General features: G+C 42.7%; 1 protein-coding gene and 1 pseudogene across 1 annotated transcript; both read left to right on the forward strand.

The window, feature by feature from the left end:
• LOC102867708 overlaps window positions 1-9,608 on the forward strand; it is a 17,237-nt pseudogene extending 7,629 nt beyond the window's left edge.
• Window positions 9,609-12,109: 2,501 nt separating this feature from the next.
• LOC102868116 (leucine-rich repeat-containing protein 37B-like) lies at window positions 12,110-16,636 on the forward strand. Its single transcript, XM_006902917.1, has 3 exons — window positions 12,110-12,640; window positions 12,736-12,929; window positions 16,393-16,636. The coding sequence occupies exons 1-3, from the start codon at window positions 12,110-12,112 to the stop codon at window positions 16,634-16,636; spliced, it is 969 nt and encodes a 322-aa protein (XP_006902979.1).
• Window positions 16,637-18,744: the final 2,108 nt, after the last annotated feature.

Genomic DNA, 18,744 nt, shown 5'->3' on the forward strand with positions numbered 1-18,744 from the left:
CCTATAAAATGTATTTGCAATGAATAAGTCATTGATTTTACAAAATTCAATCATTCTATCTCCAGCCTCATTCCTGTCCCCAAGCCCATGTTTTCCGACTAGGCCTTTTAAGCTTGGTCTCATTTTGTCTCTTATATTCTTTATGGTTTGGGGCTTTACCCCTATGTCTTTGTGTATAGTATGAGATGTGGATCCTGTTTCAGCTTTTGCAGGTAACAGACCAGTTTACCAGCACCATTTGTTGAAGAGATTATTGTTTTATTTCCTTGTCGAGTATCAGTTGAGCATAGATAGATGGGTTAATTTTTGAGTTCTCAATTCTATCATTGGTCCATGCACCTGTCATTGTACCCGTACCATGCTGTTTTGGTTATTACAGCTGTAAAGTAGGTTTTGAGATCAAGAAGTCATATGCCTCCCAATTGATTTTTGTTTTTCAGAAGTGCTTTAGGTTTTATTTTTGCAGTTTCATAAAGGAGTAACAGTGATAAAGGTTGATAAAGTTTTGTTTGGAGCTTCAAGTTTCAGAACCATACGTTGCTGTCTAGCTGTCCTAACCGATGGGATGACTGTCCCATTCTTTGACCGTCCAACTGTGAACTTGCTCTGAATCTCAAGTTTTTCTATGCCCCAGACATGCACTTTTAAGTGTTTTGTCTTTAAGTTAAGCTTATTGGCACAAGCTTCATGAGTTCCATGAGATACCTTCATAACCAGAGAGCCAGGATAATGATAGAGTGATAGTGATAGTGACAGACTTAATGGCACATCAAAACAATAACATACTAAGGCAGGTTTGGAAGCAGGACTTAGCATTCACTTCCTAATTAACATGCCCCCGAAAACTCTATAAACTTTGATAAATGTCCTTAGTTATAGAGGGGCTTCAGGAATTTTGTTCATAGGGTCGCTATGAGTCGTGTTCTACTTGTATTGCTGCTTTTGAAAAACATTTCTGTTACTTTCTTCTTCCCCAAAGGTGGCCAGAAATGGTACTTTTAATCTCCTTGTGTAGATGCAGAAAAGCAAGAGCAGTGGTGTTCCACAGCCTGATGTCCTGGTCACCTATCCCCAGGCTGAGCTCTCCACAAGCCTGTGCATTTCCTCACTATGATCTTCTGCTCTTCCATTGACACTCACCACCCCCATGTAAAATAGCAAGAGCAATGTGGTGATGGCTGAGTCCCATCAATGTCATCTGCATTATAAAGCTGATCCCTAGTAGGTCAGACCACATGGCTACACCTAATAATCATTGGGTCTGATGTTCATTGCCAATGGTCACAGACATGACTTTATACACAGTTGTGGGGTTTATTAAGGAAATAGATTAGGAAACAAAGGATATTTATTACACACTGACAATCCAGGTTCAGTGAATGACAGTCCCAAACCCCATTAACAGCAAGACACGATTTCTCTATTAATTCAGACAGCTTCTCAGTCAGCAAGAGAAAGCCCAAGTTCAGTCCAGCAACACAAATGCAAGAAGCCTCTGGTTTCCTAATTCACCAAGCAAGCTTTGTATCACAGAAGTTACAAGTCAGCTCATTCTCCAACTGACCAGCAAGCAAAGCCTTTAACTCTGTTTCTACTTCCATGGCTCTGGAAGACTATGTCTTGGCACTTTCCCTCCTGTATGGTTAGCTCTCACTCATATAGGCCTAGCAGCTATTGATGATTTTTAAGAAGTTCATCAAGATAGACTGTAGACTAAGGGTCTACATTTGAGGCAGCTGGAAACCATACCCTCAGGAAGGGCTAAGACAAAGGATAGCAAAGCTGTCTTCAAAAGTCCTACCACCACAACCCAGGAGACTTTTAATTCTTTTAGAAGAGAAACACGTGTGCTCTTCCGATCTTTCTTTTAGAAGAGAAACACAATTGCCCAATGGTGCATTTCATCTTTGTGTATTCAGAATCTCTGTATGGTTCCCTGAGCTGGAAATATTATACATGAAATGAAATGAAAGCAAAGTAGACATCTGACAAATGCTGATGTTTCCCTTCTGCAGTATGTTGTTGTTGTTGTTGTTATATGACATTGAGTCACCTGCGACTCATAGCAAACCTGTGTACAATAACTCTCAAGCATGCTCTATCTTGAACTAACTTCATTGATCATCTGTCCCAGCCACTGAGTCAGTCCATCTCATTCAGAGTCTTCCTCTCTTGTGCTGTCTGTCCATCCACCTTTCCCAGCATGAGATCCCTCTCAAAGAATTGGTCCCTCCTGGCAACATGCCTAAAGTATATCAGATGGAGCTTTAAAATACTGTTTGTTGAGAAATTGCTATTATGTCACAGATTTCTTGAACATTCCATATCGGCATGAAACATAGTAAATTACAAATCTCTTAATCAATTGGATAGTGCTCAGCTTTCATTATTGGATGTCTTAGTAAACATTTCTAAAGAACAAGCCTAAACTCTCCCATAGGATTTACAAAGCTATTAATATTTAAGGAAGTATTTTGCCATATCTTTCTGTCAGAAAGGAGCTGGTACATTTGAACTCTCAACCTTTTCATTAACAACTGAATGCCCTTGTCACTAGGGCTACATCATCCTAAGTATGTTGTTGTTAGATGCCATGGAGTCAGAACTGTTTCATAGCTGACACTACAACTGATTTTCAGAAATTCTAAAACACCCAGAAGGAAATTGCTCTTCTTTCTTTCTGAAGTGCCTAGTGGATTAGAATTCCATGACATTAAGTTGACAGTGAAACTCCTTAAACACTATGTCATCACTGTATTTCATACTGTGGAATATCCTAAGTAGGTAGCTATTGCTGACTGAGGGTCACATATTTTTATAATTATTAATAAGGAGACAAACAGCCAGGAATGAGATAGAGCAGAGAGCATGAAAAACAGGGAGCCAACAGTTCTTGACTGAAGACCCCCATTCCCTGTATCTTTATTGAAAATTATCAGGAAGTAAATCACAAAGATAATTCAATGCAAATGAAACCAAACTTTTTCTATTAAAAAACCTTCTGCTTGACTCAGGAGGGAGGGGTCAGTAAATGCAAGAATCTGATAAGCCCTTAAGGATTGCCTTAGTGCCTCAGGGTGAACTCTAGCTTGTACCTCACCTCCCCCACATCCTGATTGCATTAGATTTATTACAAATATGTAGTATTGGCTTCCCATAGGTAGCCACTTTTTCCAAGGAACCAAGTTGGACATAGTGAACAAATTCATACTAGAAGATTATTGCTGCTAGTTATAACTTATGTTTGGGTTTCTTTTTCTCTTATCTAAATGGCACTCATTGTTGACTATTGTTGACTACTAAATTATTCATCTGGGATACATGGCTACAGATTGACAAAGAGCTGTCCCATCATTCTTTCATTATCAAACACAGTCTCTTGTGTTTGGGAAGGAGAAGCAGCATCTCTAATGGCTACTGAGGGAACAATCATGAAGGCCTTGCAAGGGCAGAAGAAGAGGAATGAGTATTGAGCCAGAAAAAACACTCTCTGATGGAAGTGGCCACATTGTCAACTGTGCTAAATGAACCATTAGATTTTAATGACATTGATGTTATCAATGCACTAAGTTACATATTACCTTATTTCTTGGAGGAACTAGACAATAGAGAATCAACTTTCTTACCACTCCTGAGCTGCTTTTTGTATCGGATAGACATATGGATATGCAAAATGACATAGAGGATCTCTCTGATATGTCTACCTCAAATACAAAGACAAAATGAGAAAGCTCTATTTCCTAGAAAATGTGTTGGATGTTGAAAATCAAGACAACGTTGATAAAGTTTAAGATAAACCTGCCATGCTTATGCAACCAAGCTTTTTAGGGGCCAAATATAAACCTCCAATAAATTTTTTAAAAATGTAAGAACTACTCAGCTGCGGGAAAATCATTTGGTTTTGATCGAGTGAACAGAACTAGGAAAAAGCTTAAGGGAGTAAAGAGCATCATTAACACCATAAAGGGAATGAAGAAAAGACACCTCAAAGACATGGAAGATCAGAGCATCAAGAGGAAGTGGGCACCCAAGCTGTTAATGGAGAGCACCCCAAATCAAGAAGATCCAGGAGACCAGACCCCAGTGAGCTGTCTAATATGAACTGCACAAGGTACAGGATCCAAGGCAGATAGCGGGGATTGCCTTCAACACAGAACCTTCATTCATCAAGGAACATAAAGCAGCAGTCTCTTCTTCCCTGAAATAATATGGAATGAGCAGGCTTTCCACTTCTCCTCCTTCCAAAGCTCCAGCTAAGGTCAGAAACCATGAAAAAGACTTGGCCAACCCTACTTATGTTTTAAAAGATACAAATGCAAGAGGTAGAAATATGAAGCGGCAATCAGCAGCACATTCTCCTAACAAATACACCTTTCATAAATCTCGCTCTCTTATGATCCACAGAAGGTCAAAACTGAAATGAAGCGAAGGTTCAGAAAGACAGATTCCCTCCAGAAGCTGATGCTTAGAAGCAGACCTCCTTCCTCTGAACTGAAGAGCCTTATAATTTCCATTCCGCAAGAGGATTTTTCCGCTTCAGGAGATCTTAGTTCTCCAGAAAATCTTCCTCCAGAATTGTTCATTCAGGAACATCTGGAGGAAACACTGTGCTGAGACCATGCCTGAAAGCACTGTCCTCAGGAAGCCTTCTCCTGCAGAATCTGCTGTGACTGCAGAAGACTTAATGCTGAGTGTTAAACAAACCAATGAAACACAATGGCATCAATTATTCTTCTGTCATCCTTACTCATTGTCTAGCTCTTTGATGCATAGCAAGTGGTTGAGAAGACCATGGCCTGAATTAGGTACACAGTAGACGTCTCAGTGGCATCCATGCGCTTTAGCACTTTGAAGATGTCTTTGACAGCAGACTTGCCAAGTGCAGTAGGTCTCTTGATCTCCTGACTGCTAGTACTGAGGGTGTTCATTTTTGTTCCAAGCAAGAAGAAATCATTAACAGCTTGAACCCATTCTCCATCTAGCATAATGTTGACTACTGATCCTGTAGTGAGGACCTTTGTTTTCTTGGTGTTGAGATGTAATGCTTAGTGTTCTGCAGAAAGCGTTTCATAACCCCTTCACCTTCAGCAATCAAGGTTGTGTCATCTGCATAACGCAGATTGTTGATGATTCTTCTTCCAATATTGATGCCACATTCTTCCTCATAAAGTCCAGCCTCCAAAATGATCTGTTGCACATATAGATTGAAAAGATATAGAGAAAGGACACATCGGAACACATACCTTCCCTGATTTTAAACCAAGAAATGTTCCCTGCTTTGTTCTGTCAACTGCTTTCTGATCCAAGTACAGATTATGCATGAGCACAATCAAGTGTTCTGGGATTCCCATTCTTCTCAATATTAGCCACAATTTGTTGTGATCCACACAATTATATGCCTGTGTATAGTAAAAAACAAACAAACAAACAAAACCACCACAAATTGACATTCTTCTGGTACTTTTTACATTCATCCAGTATCTATATGGCATTGGCATTTATGTCCCTAGTACCACGACCTCTTCTAAACTCAGCATGTATTTCTAGCAGTTCTTTGTCAAAGTACTGTTCTAGTCTTTTTCCTTTTTACTCTTCAGCAGGATTTTGCTTGTGTGTGATTTTAGTGTTCAATAATCTCCACACCTTGTTGGATGATGTTTTTTTTGGAATGTGAAAGAATATGGATCGCTTCCAGTCAGGCAGCTGACTCCAGATTTCATGGTAAAACTTGGTGAGTATGTCCAAAGACTCCTCCTGTTTGTTGTAATATGTCAATTGGTATTTTTGGCCAATTCCTTCAAAGCAGCCTGAACTTCCTCCTTTTATAACCATGGCCTCTTGATCATATGTTGTTTCACGAAATTGTGTGTCAGCCAATTTTTTTTGTACAGTGGCTCTGTGCACTCCTTCCATCTTCTTTTGATGTTTCCTTTGATGCTAGTCTGCCAATAACATCCTTAAAGGATTGCAACTTCAGGCTCAAATTTGTTCTTTAGCTTTTAAATACTGAGTTCATCCCTTTTTATTGTCTCTCTCTAGCTCTTCCCACTTTTCATTATAATACTTTGCTCTGTCTTCCCAACCTGCCCCTTGAAATCTTCTGATGATCTTAACTTCCTGATTTCGATCCTTTGCTTGTCTTCTCAACATTGAGTGTAATATTCAGAGTCTCTTCTGAAATCCATCTCAGTCTTTTCTTCCTCCACTGTCTCTGTAATAGTCTTTAGCATTTTTCATGGATGATATTCTTGATATTCTTCCAAAGCTCATCTGATCTTCATTCATTATTGGTAAAGGCCTTAGTCCTATTCCTTGTTTTAAAATTCAGGTGGGTTAGACTCAAGAACAAACATTGGTTCTTACAGCTCTGTTTTAATTTTCTTTAGCATCAGTGTGAACTTGGACATGAATAGTTGATGATCTGTACCATAATCAGCACCTGGCCTAGCATTTACTTCTCCAAAGATTCTTTCCACATATTTAATAAATCTGATTTCCGTGTAGTCCAGTCAGGTAAGGTCCATTGTAAAATTACCATTTGTGGGGTTTTTTTAAAAAAAATAAAAGTTATCTGCAATGGAAAAAAAATCATTGTATGAAAATCTGTAATGGGGGCTAATATTATGTCATCAAGCCAGAGTCTGGTGGGTGTACAAGTTGATTCTACTCTTCTGGGAGAACAGTGACAAGTAATGCCCATCATTCTAAACCACTGCTCTTTATTAGGTCTGGAACCCTAATAAGACAAAAACCACATCTCTTCCCTGTGGTGCATTGCCTCAGCAGATGCCTAGTAGAATGGGGGCAGGTTGGGGGGAAGAAGGGAGAATCAAATCTGCTTTGTCTTTACTCAGCCCCCTCCTGACCTCAATGCCGAGTGTAAGCCCTGTTCTTAGTAATGATTAATGGAATATTATAGAAGAAATTTAGGTGGTTCTTTCATTCTCTCCGTGGGATTCCATATGAAATACAGAACAACATCCTAAAAGCAAATGCGTATTATGTTTTTACTGATAAGCTGCGAAAGGGCTATGCCTCTTGGAGATGGAATCTGTACTGGGATATTTGACAATAAGCCTATGCCCACTGCATCCCACAGGGCACATCAGAAGAAAAATGAATGCAAGGTTAAACCCTGAAGAAGTTAGTGCTCTTTTGGCCATTTAAAACTAGAAATACTCTTATAACTTGAAACACACTAGCAGCAAAGCTTTCTAAAGGCAAAAACTAGCCATGGATCCATGTGAACTTGAGAACAGTGAGAGTCACCAGCTGAGCCTACATTGGTCCACAAAGTCCCTTGTTCTTGTTAGGTGCTGTTGAATTGATAACAACTCAAAGCGACCCTACAGAGACAGAAGGAAACATTGCCTAGTCCTGCACCATCCTCACAACCAGGTTCGAGTCCATTTTGTTGCGGTCACTCCATCAACTCAGTTGTCTAGAAGGGCCAGTCTCTCTCTTTCACTGGCTCTCTATGTAGCCCCTTCTCCAGGGATGCCCACTCCAGATAACATGGTCAGAATCTCCCCACCCTTGTTCTGTGAATACTTCTTCCAAGACAGATTTGTTCATTCTTCTGGTAATTCTAAGTACGTTGGACCCTGTTGCTTGTCCGTAGTTGCTGGCTTTCCAACAGCCTTTGCACTTTTAAAAGGGAACTAAGGAGCCATTGTTGGCACAAACCAACAATGAATGAATGTAAATCCAAGTTTTTTTTGTAAACTTTCATTAAAATAACACTTTAAAAATAGAGAAACAATGGCACAATCTCCACTGAATTTCAAACACAGGATATGTGGGTTGAGAGTATATTTTAGGACAATATCTCATGGTAAACATTTCTCTTTTCCCTTCTCCCCCAGTGAAAGACTGCTCAATGTCACACTGTATCTGGCTGGGGCTGATCAAAGTGGGGAGGCAAGAAAGCTAGATGTGCTGACAGGTGTCTGGTTTTGATACATCCAGAAGATTTGAAAATAATGAAAAGTGATGACTCAGATTCTCCAGAGTGGTTACTAAGGGATTGCCTTAGAGAATTTCCAAAGGCTATTATGCAGCGAGGGTATTTAATTGTTGTTTTTAATGAGGTAGATATATAGAGGGGGTTGTTGTTAGGTGTCATCAAGTTGACTTTGACTGATAGTGACCCTGTGAAAAACAGAACTGCGCCTGATCCTGCCACATCCTCAAGATCCCTGCTATGCTCGAGCACCATTATTACAGACACTGTGCCCGTCCACCCTGTTGGCTGAATGATTAAGAACTTAGCTAATAAGAAGCCTCAGTGCCAAACAACCAGTGACTCATAGAGACACAACCTTGCTTGCCAGATACAACAGGACATCAAACGCTTGCTGCAGAAAAGTTGAGTTTATTCAAGATTGGACCTTAAGAAGTCTAGCTTCCTTTTGAATATAAGAGTCAACACTGCGCTAATGGTTTCAACAGGCTGATTAAACAAAAGGCCAGTCTTGGTGGAAGCATCTTCGGGATCAACTCCATGCTTAAAACCATGAGCCACACCGTGCTCCAAACTGCCATGGAACCAATTGGCCTCTTGGTGATCCTAGAGAACTGAACAGATATGCTAGGGTCCTGGTGAAGCCTTGCTTTAACATGTGACTACGTACACAAAGGTGGATCTTTGAAAAGCAGGCAGTTGCTTTTCTAGGTTAATGGCTGTTGAGTCAGGGTGGGATGGGGCTGGGTTCTATTGACGGTGTGAACTGCTGCATTCAAACCCTCTCTCAATCCAAACTGCCCAGAGCCCCTTCTACAGAAAGCCTAGTGTCACCCCCGACTAGTGGTGCCTCGCCCAATAGAGAAATGAGTTCATAAACTAATGTGGAACAACGAGGGTATGTGACTTTAGAAGAACCCTTTTGGAGTAAAATAACGTTTATCATGTGTTTATGACCCCTTTGGCGGCACTAAATAGTGCTCACTTTCTTGAAAGAAGCATGGCCCAAGGGAAGGCGAATGTCCGGACTTTAGTTTGGAGGAGGAAGCTTCTGACTCCCAGAAAGGGCCCAGCGCCCCTGCCTGTGCTGTCAACGGGCGAAGCTCTGAGGGCTGCGGGGAGGAGAGGGCCCTGACCCTGCCGTGGGGTGGGGAGGGGGCGTGAAGTCCTATCACGTTCATCATGGTGAGTCCAGGAGCAGACCAAAACCAGCCCGCTGCCATCCCGGAAATTCCCACTCAGAGAGACATAAAGGTATTGACTAACAAAGGCGTCCTCCTGCATAAAGGGGGGGGGGGCAGCGTTGTGAGCCCCAACTGCCTATGTAGGCCCCAGGCCTCCCGGCTGCCCTCACACCTCATTCCCTTCCGTGGAACCTGCGCCACTGCCTGTTCGCCCTTCGCCATTCGCACCTTCACTTTGAGCCTTCCTTACCATGTCCCTGCTGTACATCTGTGTCCTCTTGCTCCTCACCCCAGTCTTCGCGTCTCCTCCTCCCTGCAGCACCGCTGAACCTGAACCTCAAGACCCTGAATGCCCTAGACCTGGACGCATCTATCTTCGACCTCTGTGGGACAACCTGCTGACCCCGGTGACCCCGACGACTTCGGTGACACTGATGACCCTGATAACCCAGCAGACCTAGCCCAATCTTCTGACTGTCATCACCCTCATGACCTTCTCCAGCGTTCAGACTCTGATCATTCCCCACAAAGGCTGATGCCCCGGCTGCAGCTAGGGGCCTTTGACAACATGGGGTTCCTGACTTGACTCCAGAAGTTAGCCTGGACTCAGGGAGTCCCTGAAATTCCGGCAGCAATTTGGTATCAGGGCCATTGCTGAGGCTTCATCAGGAACTGAAAGTTCCGTTAAAAAATGTGCTGGGAATCCCTGACCTGAGTCGGGCTGAGGCCCACCAGTCACTGGGAATCCCGCTCCCACCTCTCGCTAGACGGAGTTCCACACCAGCTGACTTTATTTTCCTATGGCTGAAGTGGGACAAGGATCTACCTCAGGGGCAACCCTCAAGGACACTTGAAGAGCACCTGAGAATTATGATCCACAGCTGCAGGTTCCTTCAGACCTGCTACAGGGCACAGACAAGCCTCCAGAGCCCCCGGAGGAAAACACAGAACCGCCAGGGGAGGAGGATAAATCTCTGCCGACCAGTCTGTGTCCGATCTATCTGGAGCCCTCAGGTTTGCCTCCAGTAAGCCCTCAGAGTGAACAGATGGACCTATTTGCACCCCAAAAAGAGGCCCTGTCTCTCCCTCCAGAGACATCTCAGGAGAGTGAACTTTTGTGCAAATCAGACACAATGTCTCCATCCATTGAGGGCATCTACAATGAAAACTCCACAGGAGAATCCAATTCTTGAATCCACATCATACCCTGGCAGAGTTAACCAAGTATCTGAGGAGTTTGCCTTAACTCAGGAGCCAGTCCAGGAGATTCAGTCAGGTCAAACTCTGCATGAAGCCCCAGCAGAGCCACCAATGTCTCCCCAGGAGGTTAAACCTGCAATTGAGCAGGAGGTCCTCGCTCCCCTTCCAGAGCAGAAAGTTGAACCTTATGTGGTTCAACAAGAGGCTCCACCACAATTCCCAATGCCCTCTGAAGAGATTGAAGCTGTTCCAGGTCTGGAAAAATCTTCAAAGCCCCCTGAAATCCTCTCATCTTCTTACACCCAGCAGGAGGTTCCAGGTTCCCCCCTGGAGTTCCCTGAGGGGACCAAATACTCAATGGCACAAGAAACCCCAGCACTGCCTCCTACGCCTCACAAAGAGGTTCATCTTTTTTTAACTGAGCAAGAGGCCCTATTTCCCTCAAGCCAGCAGAACACTACTCAGCTTCAAGAGCGTCTTGATGAAGCTGAACCTATACCAGATCAACATGAGTACACCTCAGTGCCTTCAGAGTTCATGGAGGTAGGGGAGCCATTTACAGTCATGCAAGATGCCCAGGCTCAGTCATCAGAGTGGCCTACCGAGGGCGAACATTCTCTACTCCAGTTGGAGAACTCATTGCCACCTCCAGCATCCACTGAGAAGGTTGAAGCACGTAGCTTTGCAGCTTTGGCCTCAGCTCAACCTGAAGTGTTTCCTAAGGAGATTCGAACATCTGAAGCCCAAAATGAATATTCAATGGAACCAGCAGATTACACTGAATCACTCCCATTCCCTTCATACAACCAAGAAGCCTCAGCTCAGCCTCCAGAGCAACTTGAGGAGAATGAACCACCTTTGATTATTCAGAACAACCCAGGTGAGGTTTTAGAGTTCCCTCAACATGTTGTAACCCAGCTTCCAGGAAACACTGGAGTGACCGTTTCACCTGAAGGTCAAAGTGAAGTTCAGTTCCCCACTCAGACTCCAGTGCTTCATGAGGTAACATTGTCACCAACAGGTCACTATTTCAATGTGCCCAGTGCCACAGCTCAGCCTTTGAACCTAATGCTTGCAGCCCTACAAAAGCCTACAGTACCTTCGTCAGCTTTTCCTCAACTACCTATTTCCCAGGCAGAGCAGTTGCAAGCTCAAAACCCAAATTTGAACAAGTTTACAACTAAATCTTTAGATTTTGAAATTTCCACTGCTCATCACATTATTGAAATGGCATATTCTGTGACCTCACAGAAAACTACACAGCCTTCTTCAGAATTTTCTGAGCTGACCTTTTGCCAGGTTCAAGATCAAAAATTAAACACTAACAGAAACTCCTTTGAAACTGGGCCTTTCAAAAACAATAGAATATACTACCATGACTGAAGATTTTATAGTCCAGAAGAAAGCCATACCTCTTTCAGAGAACTATGAGGAGACACCTCTAAATCCAGACCAGGTCCAGGGTTAGCAGCCAAAAATGACTAAGGTTATTATTGTTCAGCCATTGGCTCTGGAAATTAATGTACCATCTGAAACCAACCTTGAGATTAAACTGTCTCCTGAAAAACAGGGGACATCAACTCAGCCTCCAGAGTCCTTTCACAAAGTTGCAGATAGTACTGGGGCTGTACATTCTGCAAACCTGGAGAAGAGCGTAGTTCGCCTACAAACCAAGTAACATGGGACATGGAGATTTCCGTATACCAGACAAGAAAATAGAGAGACTGGACTAAGTGCTAAAAATCAAGAGACTCTATCTCAGATGGCAGAGACTCCTAAGGGCGGTGTAGCTCAATTCCCAACACACCCTCAAGAGCCTTCCAACGAGGCGGAATCTTCGAAAACAAAACACCTAGCCTCAGTTCCACCTCCAAGTCAAGAAATAACTCACCATCCAAACGTGCCCGATGTCACTGTTCAGCCTTGGACCTTGGAACTTACTCTATCTCCAGAACCAGAAACACAGGTTGTTGGGTCTTCTCCAATCCAGCAAGACCAACCAACTCTATCTCTGGAGCACCGTGAGGAGATTGTAGCTCAATCTCCAGTTTATAATCAGGTGACAGTTGATTCTACAGGTCAGGGCCAAGGTCAGAAATCAAAATTACGTGATGTCATAGTTAGTCTTCTAGACCTGCCGCTTACTACAACTCCTCAGTTCACAGCAGAGATTAAACATTCCATTGCCCTGGAGGAAACCGCACCTCCTACAAAGCAAAGCACACTGAAGTCGTTTACTGAAACAAGAGCATTACAGACTGCATCCCCTCCAAACCAAGTGACAGTTCAACTTGTGAGTCCAGAAGTTATCATGACTTCAGCATCCAGCATCAACAAAGTCAGCTCTTTCTTTACCAGTGACTAAGCATTCTTTAAATTTCACCCCAGAGAAGGAGCACATGTCTCCAAGGGGGCCACCAACACAGCGTGCCAAGAACAGAAGTAATACTCACATACATATGTGAGCTCTGTGTCTGCCAAAACGCAATGTCGTCCTGTATTGGCCTTCAAAAAGAGAAGAAGAAGCTCCGCAGAGTGCCTGTGCCAGAGCCCAACACGTACAACGGCATCTTCACTGTCTTGTAAGAATTCCTTTCCTTGATGGTTCTCTGCTCTCCTGACATAACAGCCCTTTTCCTTGAGATCTTTCTGGTTTCCTCATTTTTCCAACCCACATTGAACAACTTCCATTTTTACCTTATGTTTGTCAATGTTTCCTGATCTTTATTCTTCTTTTTACTATTTGTCTCTAATTCTGTAGTCTCTTCTTATATTGCCCTTATTATTTCCCCCCTGTGATTTCAGGTAAAAGTTACTGAGAAAATTAGTTTCCCATTCAATAATCAATCCCCATATAGGTTTGTGACAAAACAGCTCCAGTCTTCTTCATGTAAGAACACTCTTCACACTTCTTCCCTGACTTCCCTATTCCCATTTGACCATCTTACCTGCCTCTTCCTGCCTTCTGAATTGTGTTGTGGGATAAATTATGCCTTTTTTGGTCTTGCACGGTTAATTGTGCTGAGGAAAATATTTCTCATGCTGTTTTCACTTTATGGGCCTGTATGTTGTTTGACATGAGTTCAGCCTTAGGTTTGAAGGGTGTCTAAGGGTCATTGTTGAGAATTACGATAATTTCTATCAGACCGATGAAACAGGTTTTTTTACAAAAGTATTTACAACTTTGTTCTACATTTTTCTCCTGCTCAGTTCATGAACCTGTACTGTGGTCTCAGTCACAGCAGTCAGAAATGGTCGCTGGGCACCGTCTGGTTATTCTGGTTTCAGTCTGATGGAGGCTGTGGTTCATGCCCATTTTCCAGAAGCATCTTAAATTCATGCCCTAACTTCTGCTCCATTGCCAATTTTGCTCTATCCTCTTTACGGGATTATGGTCCTTTCTTATTTCACTGAAGATGATACAACAAAGTGGTTAAGAGGAGAGATTCTAGAGTCAAACTGCTTAAATTTGAACTCAGCTCTGTGATTCAATTTCCACATCTTCACAATTTCCACATTGTATCACCATGTCATTGGATTGTGGGGTGATTTAAAACAACTTCATAAGGCATATATGTGAATGGTAACTATTAATCTTTTGTCCTTCATTATGTCCAGACAATTTATGTCTTGTTAGATCTCTAACCCTGGCTTTCTATGAATGGCACCTGTTAGATGCTCCAAACAGGACTAGGCACTGTAGGAGTCACAAAAGTGTAAAGCATTGTCTTAAGAACATAATAGATTAAAGGAAGATGAGAAATACTGATGAAAAAGAAAGTGATGTATAATCATTTTCTAAAAGAGATGCAGAGTATGTGTATTGTAGTTCACTAGAATGTAATGGCTAGCTGGCAGAAACCAGAGGAAGAAGCCTAGAAAAAAAAAATTTTGATCTCAAGGGTGAGTCACTCACTCATTGCCTTGAAGTTGGAACGTATTTGTAGCTGACCCTCTATGCAATTTCTTTTCCTGTAAATTGCACAGGAAGAAATTGCCCATCTTTCTACCTCAGAGCCGCTGGTACATTCGAACTATCAGACAGGTGTGGGTTTCGGTTAGCTGTGCAGCTAACCCAAGTTAAGGACTTGCCCATCAGTGCTCCCTAAAAGAGTGATTTGTTGTTTTGATCTTTTTATATACCCTACATTCAAATCCAACTCATAGCTGGCTCTTTAGGTTTTCAGAGGCAGCAAATGACACAAGAGGAAATTGCCAATCTTTTTTCCTCACAGCTTCTGGTGGATTCCAACCACATTCACTTAGGTTGACAGTGCAACTCTTAGCAGTTAGACACCAGAGTTACCCCAAATGACTAGGAGTTGCTAAATTAAAGTCTAGACAAAAGAGCCTGGGAAATGGCATGGCTGTAGAAATGATAAGATATAGTAGATGAGTCTGACTTTAAGAAGTTGAATTAGGAAACAATGAAAGTAAATTGTAAAAGGCCTCAAGTTCCAGCAAGAGAGGTTTCCAAGTTACATCATGAAAAATGAAGAGCTATGGAACATTTTCAAGCAAGCAAGAACTAATTCAAACAGGAGTGTTCTTTTAGAATCTATGTCTAAAGCCGTGTAAGATGAGATGTGGGGAGACCAAATAGAAAGTTCTGGAAAAACTAGGAGGAGGAAAGTGAAAAGGGGCTGAAGCAGAGTGATTGGGATGGGAATAGCAAGAGAATCCTGGGAGCACTGCATGGAAAGGAGGACAGGATGTGGTGGTTGAGTAGAAAGTTGGGGAAGGAGCATGAAGGAATGAGGAAAGCCCGGTCATAATTCAAGAATCTGTGTCCTGGATGATTAGGAGAATGATGGTGGTAGAACACACAGACGGAAAGTCAACAGACAAGAAGGAGAGACATTTGAGGAGGTTGCGTGAGATTTAGGCATCTAGCAACTGGAAGACTTGTTTGAGCAGGAACATCTGCTAGGCAGGTGGGCAGCATAGTAAGTATTTTAAGCCCATTTCAAATGCCACCTATCTGATGCTTTAAACAGAATAGGTAAAATGTTGCTGAGGGAAGGGAATGGAGTGAAAGGCAGTTATGTTCTGTCAAGTTGAATGTAACCCATAGTAACCCTACGAAAAAGATCTGAATCCTATTTCCCTACGAAAAATATCTGAACCCTATTTTGTCCTGTGTCACCCTCACATTTACTGACAAAAGAAAGCCCATTGTGAGCCTGAAAAATGCATCCTGAAACAAAGGAGGGGCTGTGCGGTGAGCACAGGGTTGCCAAGGTGTGGGCCCCAGACCACAGAGCTGCCATAGTGGTTCAGCCCCTGTTTGGGAAGCTGTGCTGCCAACCATTTGTCCTTAGTCACTGTGCCTTCCCCTTCCCCTTCCGTTAGGATGTCCCCTCTGCCCCTTTGAGTTCTCCTGCTCCTCACTGCAGCATTCCTTGTAGTCAGAACTTCCTCAATATTCAGTGCTGGTCCTGGACCACATGACCCCTTATGCTTCAGAATTGAACACAGGCTTGTAGTCAACAACCACTGATCAAGTTCCTGACCCGGATTAATCTACTGATCCTCATGAAGACCCTGTCTTTGTTCAATTTCCAACCTCTGATCAACCACCAGAACCACCTCAAAGGCTAACGCCTCTGTGGAAGAGCGCAGTTCCTCCTACAAATCAAGTTGTAGTTCATACATTGGACTTAGTGATTCCAGTATCTAGAGAAAAAAATACTGGGCAAACCGCCACAAACCAGGAGACTACAGAGCCTCCTAAGGACGGTGTGTATTCTCAGTTTTCAACATGTCCTCAAGAGCCTCCCAATGAGGTAGAATTGTTGACAACACAACAGCCAGCCTCAGTTCCACTCAAGATAAATTTCAGCATCCAAACCTGCCCAATGTCAACGTTTAGTCTTGGAATTTGTAGTTTATTCTGTCCCCAGAACCCAAAACAGAGGTTGTTGAATCATCTTCAACTCAGCAAGACCAAACAACTCCATCCCTAGAGTCACCTGAAGAGATTGTAACTCAATCACCAGTACATTCTACAGGTCAGGACCAAGCTCAGATTTCAAATGTACCTAGTGTCATAGTTCAACCTGCAGACCTGGCGCTTACCACAACTCCTCAATTCACCTCAAAGACTGAACAGTCCACAGCCCTGCAGAAAAACACGCTTCCTACAAAGCACAATACAGTTCAATCTTTTATCCAGAACCCTTTATGGAGACTAAGCCTTCTACAATCCTGCAGAGACCTACATCTCCAAAGCACGCTTATGCAGCATTCAGCATCAACTGAGGCAGCCCTTTCTTCTCCAGTGACTTAAGTTGTTTTGTTTTGTTTTTTAAATTGCAGATCACGTACAGACACATGATTCTTACTGTGCTGTGCCACTGACACAGATTGCCAAAACCAGAAGTGGTATTTACATATGTGAGCTCTGTGTCCTACAATTCTTGCCGTCACAGAGAGAAAAAGCTCAACGAAGTGCCTGTGCCAGAGCCCAAATTAATTGATGGCCCCCTCCATTGCCTTGTAAGATTGCCTTTCTTCATTTATTCTCTACACTCGTTTGACATGACAGCCCTTTTCCTTAAAGCCTTCCTGGTTTCCTCATTTTTCCAACTGATAGTGAACAACTTTCTTTTTTACCTTATTTTTTTCAACATTTCTTTATCGTCATTCTTCTCTTTACTATTGATTTTGATTGTCATTATTTTCCTGTAGTTTTAGTTAAATTATAAAGAGAAAAAAGAATTAATTCTTTATCCTCATTTTGTCATGTGACAAAATTAGCTCCAGTCCTCACCATGTAAAAACACTCCTCCCACTTCCTCTCCATGTAACAACACTCTTCCCACTTCCTCTCTAGGTTCCTACCTCCCATTTCCCCATCTTTCCTGCCTTCTGAATTTTGCTTGAGGGTAAATACTGCCTTTTTGGCTTTGCACAGTTAATTGTTCTGAGCAGCACAATCCTCATGGGGTTTCTGTTCCCTTTTAGGCCTGTATGCTGTTTCTACATCAGGTCTGAAGTGTGTGCAAGGACCATAGTTTGGGGAATAACATCAATTTTGTATCACTTAAAATTTTGTTCTACGTTTTCCTCCCACTTTGTCCCTGAGCCTCTATAGTGATCCTCATCCGAGCAGTCAGAAGTGGTAGCTGGGCACCATCCCGTTCTTCTGGTTCCAGGCAGTTGGAGGCTGTGGCTCATGCCCTTTTCCCTTTAGCCTTATCATTTCATGCTTTAACTTCTGCTCCATTCCCAGTTTTGTTCAATCTTCTTACGGGACCATGTTCATTTTCCATTTTACTGGAAATGATACAACAAAATGGTTAAGAGGTGAGATTCTAGAGTCAAATTACTTAGATTTGAACTCAGCTCCGTAACTCAGATCCCTCATCTATAAAATTATTGTATCATTGTCTTCTGCAGAGTTAGTTGTTGGCACTGAACCTCAAGAGTTTAACATTTTATAGAAAATATAGCATCTGTGGATCCATTTCAGTGATATAGTACTTGTTGCAGAAGATCAAGGAATGTGGCCTTTAGTATAGATTACATCTCAATGTCAGGAAAACAAAGATTCTTATCATTGGACTAATAGGCAACATCATGGATGGATGGAGAGGAGATTGAAACTGACAACATTGGCTTCTTGCTTCAATCCACAATTAACACCCATATCTCCAGTATGGATTGAGGCTCAATGTCAAGAAGACAAAGATTCTCACCACTGGACCAATTGGCAGCATCAGGATGGATGGTGAAGAGATTGAGATTGTACACAGCTTTAGTTTGCTTGGCTCTGTAGTCAACAGTCTTGGCACCAGCAGCCAGGAAATTAAAAGGCACATTGCCATGGGAAAGTCTGCTGTTAGGGACCTCTCCAAAGTACTGAAGAGCAATGGTGTCTCTCTGGAGACTAAGGTGCATCTGATACAGGCTATGGTCTTCGCAATCACTTGTTATGCATCAGAGAGTTGGACAATGACCAAGGAGCATAGAAGAATTGATGCCTTTGAGCTGTGGTGCTGGAGAAGAGTATTGAGAATAGCATGGACTGCTAGGAAAACAAATAGATTTGTCCTGGAAAGGGTTAAACCAGGTGGCTCCTTGGAGGCAAGGATTCTGAGGCTCCATCTAACATACTTTGGACATGTTGTGAGGAGAGACCGGTCCTTGGAGAGGGACATCATGCTTGGGAGGGTGGAGGGACGGCGCAGGAGAGGAAGGCCCTCTATGGGGTGGATTGATTCGGTGACTGGGATAATTGGAATGGCAGTGTCAGAGGGTCGCTATGAGTCACAAGCGACTCGACGGCACATAACAACAACAACAATCTCTAGTAGTCAGGAAATGAGGAAACACATTGTACTAAGGAAATCTCCAGGTTAGGGCCCTCTCTAAATTATTGAGGTGTAATGATGT

The sequence above is a fragment of the Elephantulus edwardii genome, unplaced genomic scaffold (genome assembly GCF_000299155.1).
Source record: "Elephantulus edwardii isolate Elephantulus edwardi_28Jun2011 unplaced genomic scaffold, EleEdw1.0 scaffold00471, whole genome shotgun sequence".
In the NCBI taxonomy this organism is placed as follows: Eukaryota; Metazoa; Chordata; class Mammalia; order Macroscelidea; family Macroscelididae; genus Elephantulus; species Elephantulus edwardii.

Bases quoted from the DNA above. Each gene is read 5' to 3' on its own strand.
- LOC102868116 (XM_006902917.1), top strand. From the start codon at position 12,110: ATGGCAGAGACTCCTAAGGGCGGTGTAGCTCAATTCCCAACACACCCT. The intron at 12,641-12,735 runs GTGAGTCCAGAA...ATTTCACCCCAG, and splicing joins ACCAAGTGACAGTTCAACTT to AGAAGGAGCACATGTCTCCA. The intron at 12,930-16,392 runs GTAAGAATTCCT...AAATGTACCTAG, and splicing joins AACGGCATCTTCACTGTCTT to TGTCATAGTTCAACCTGCAG.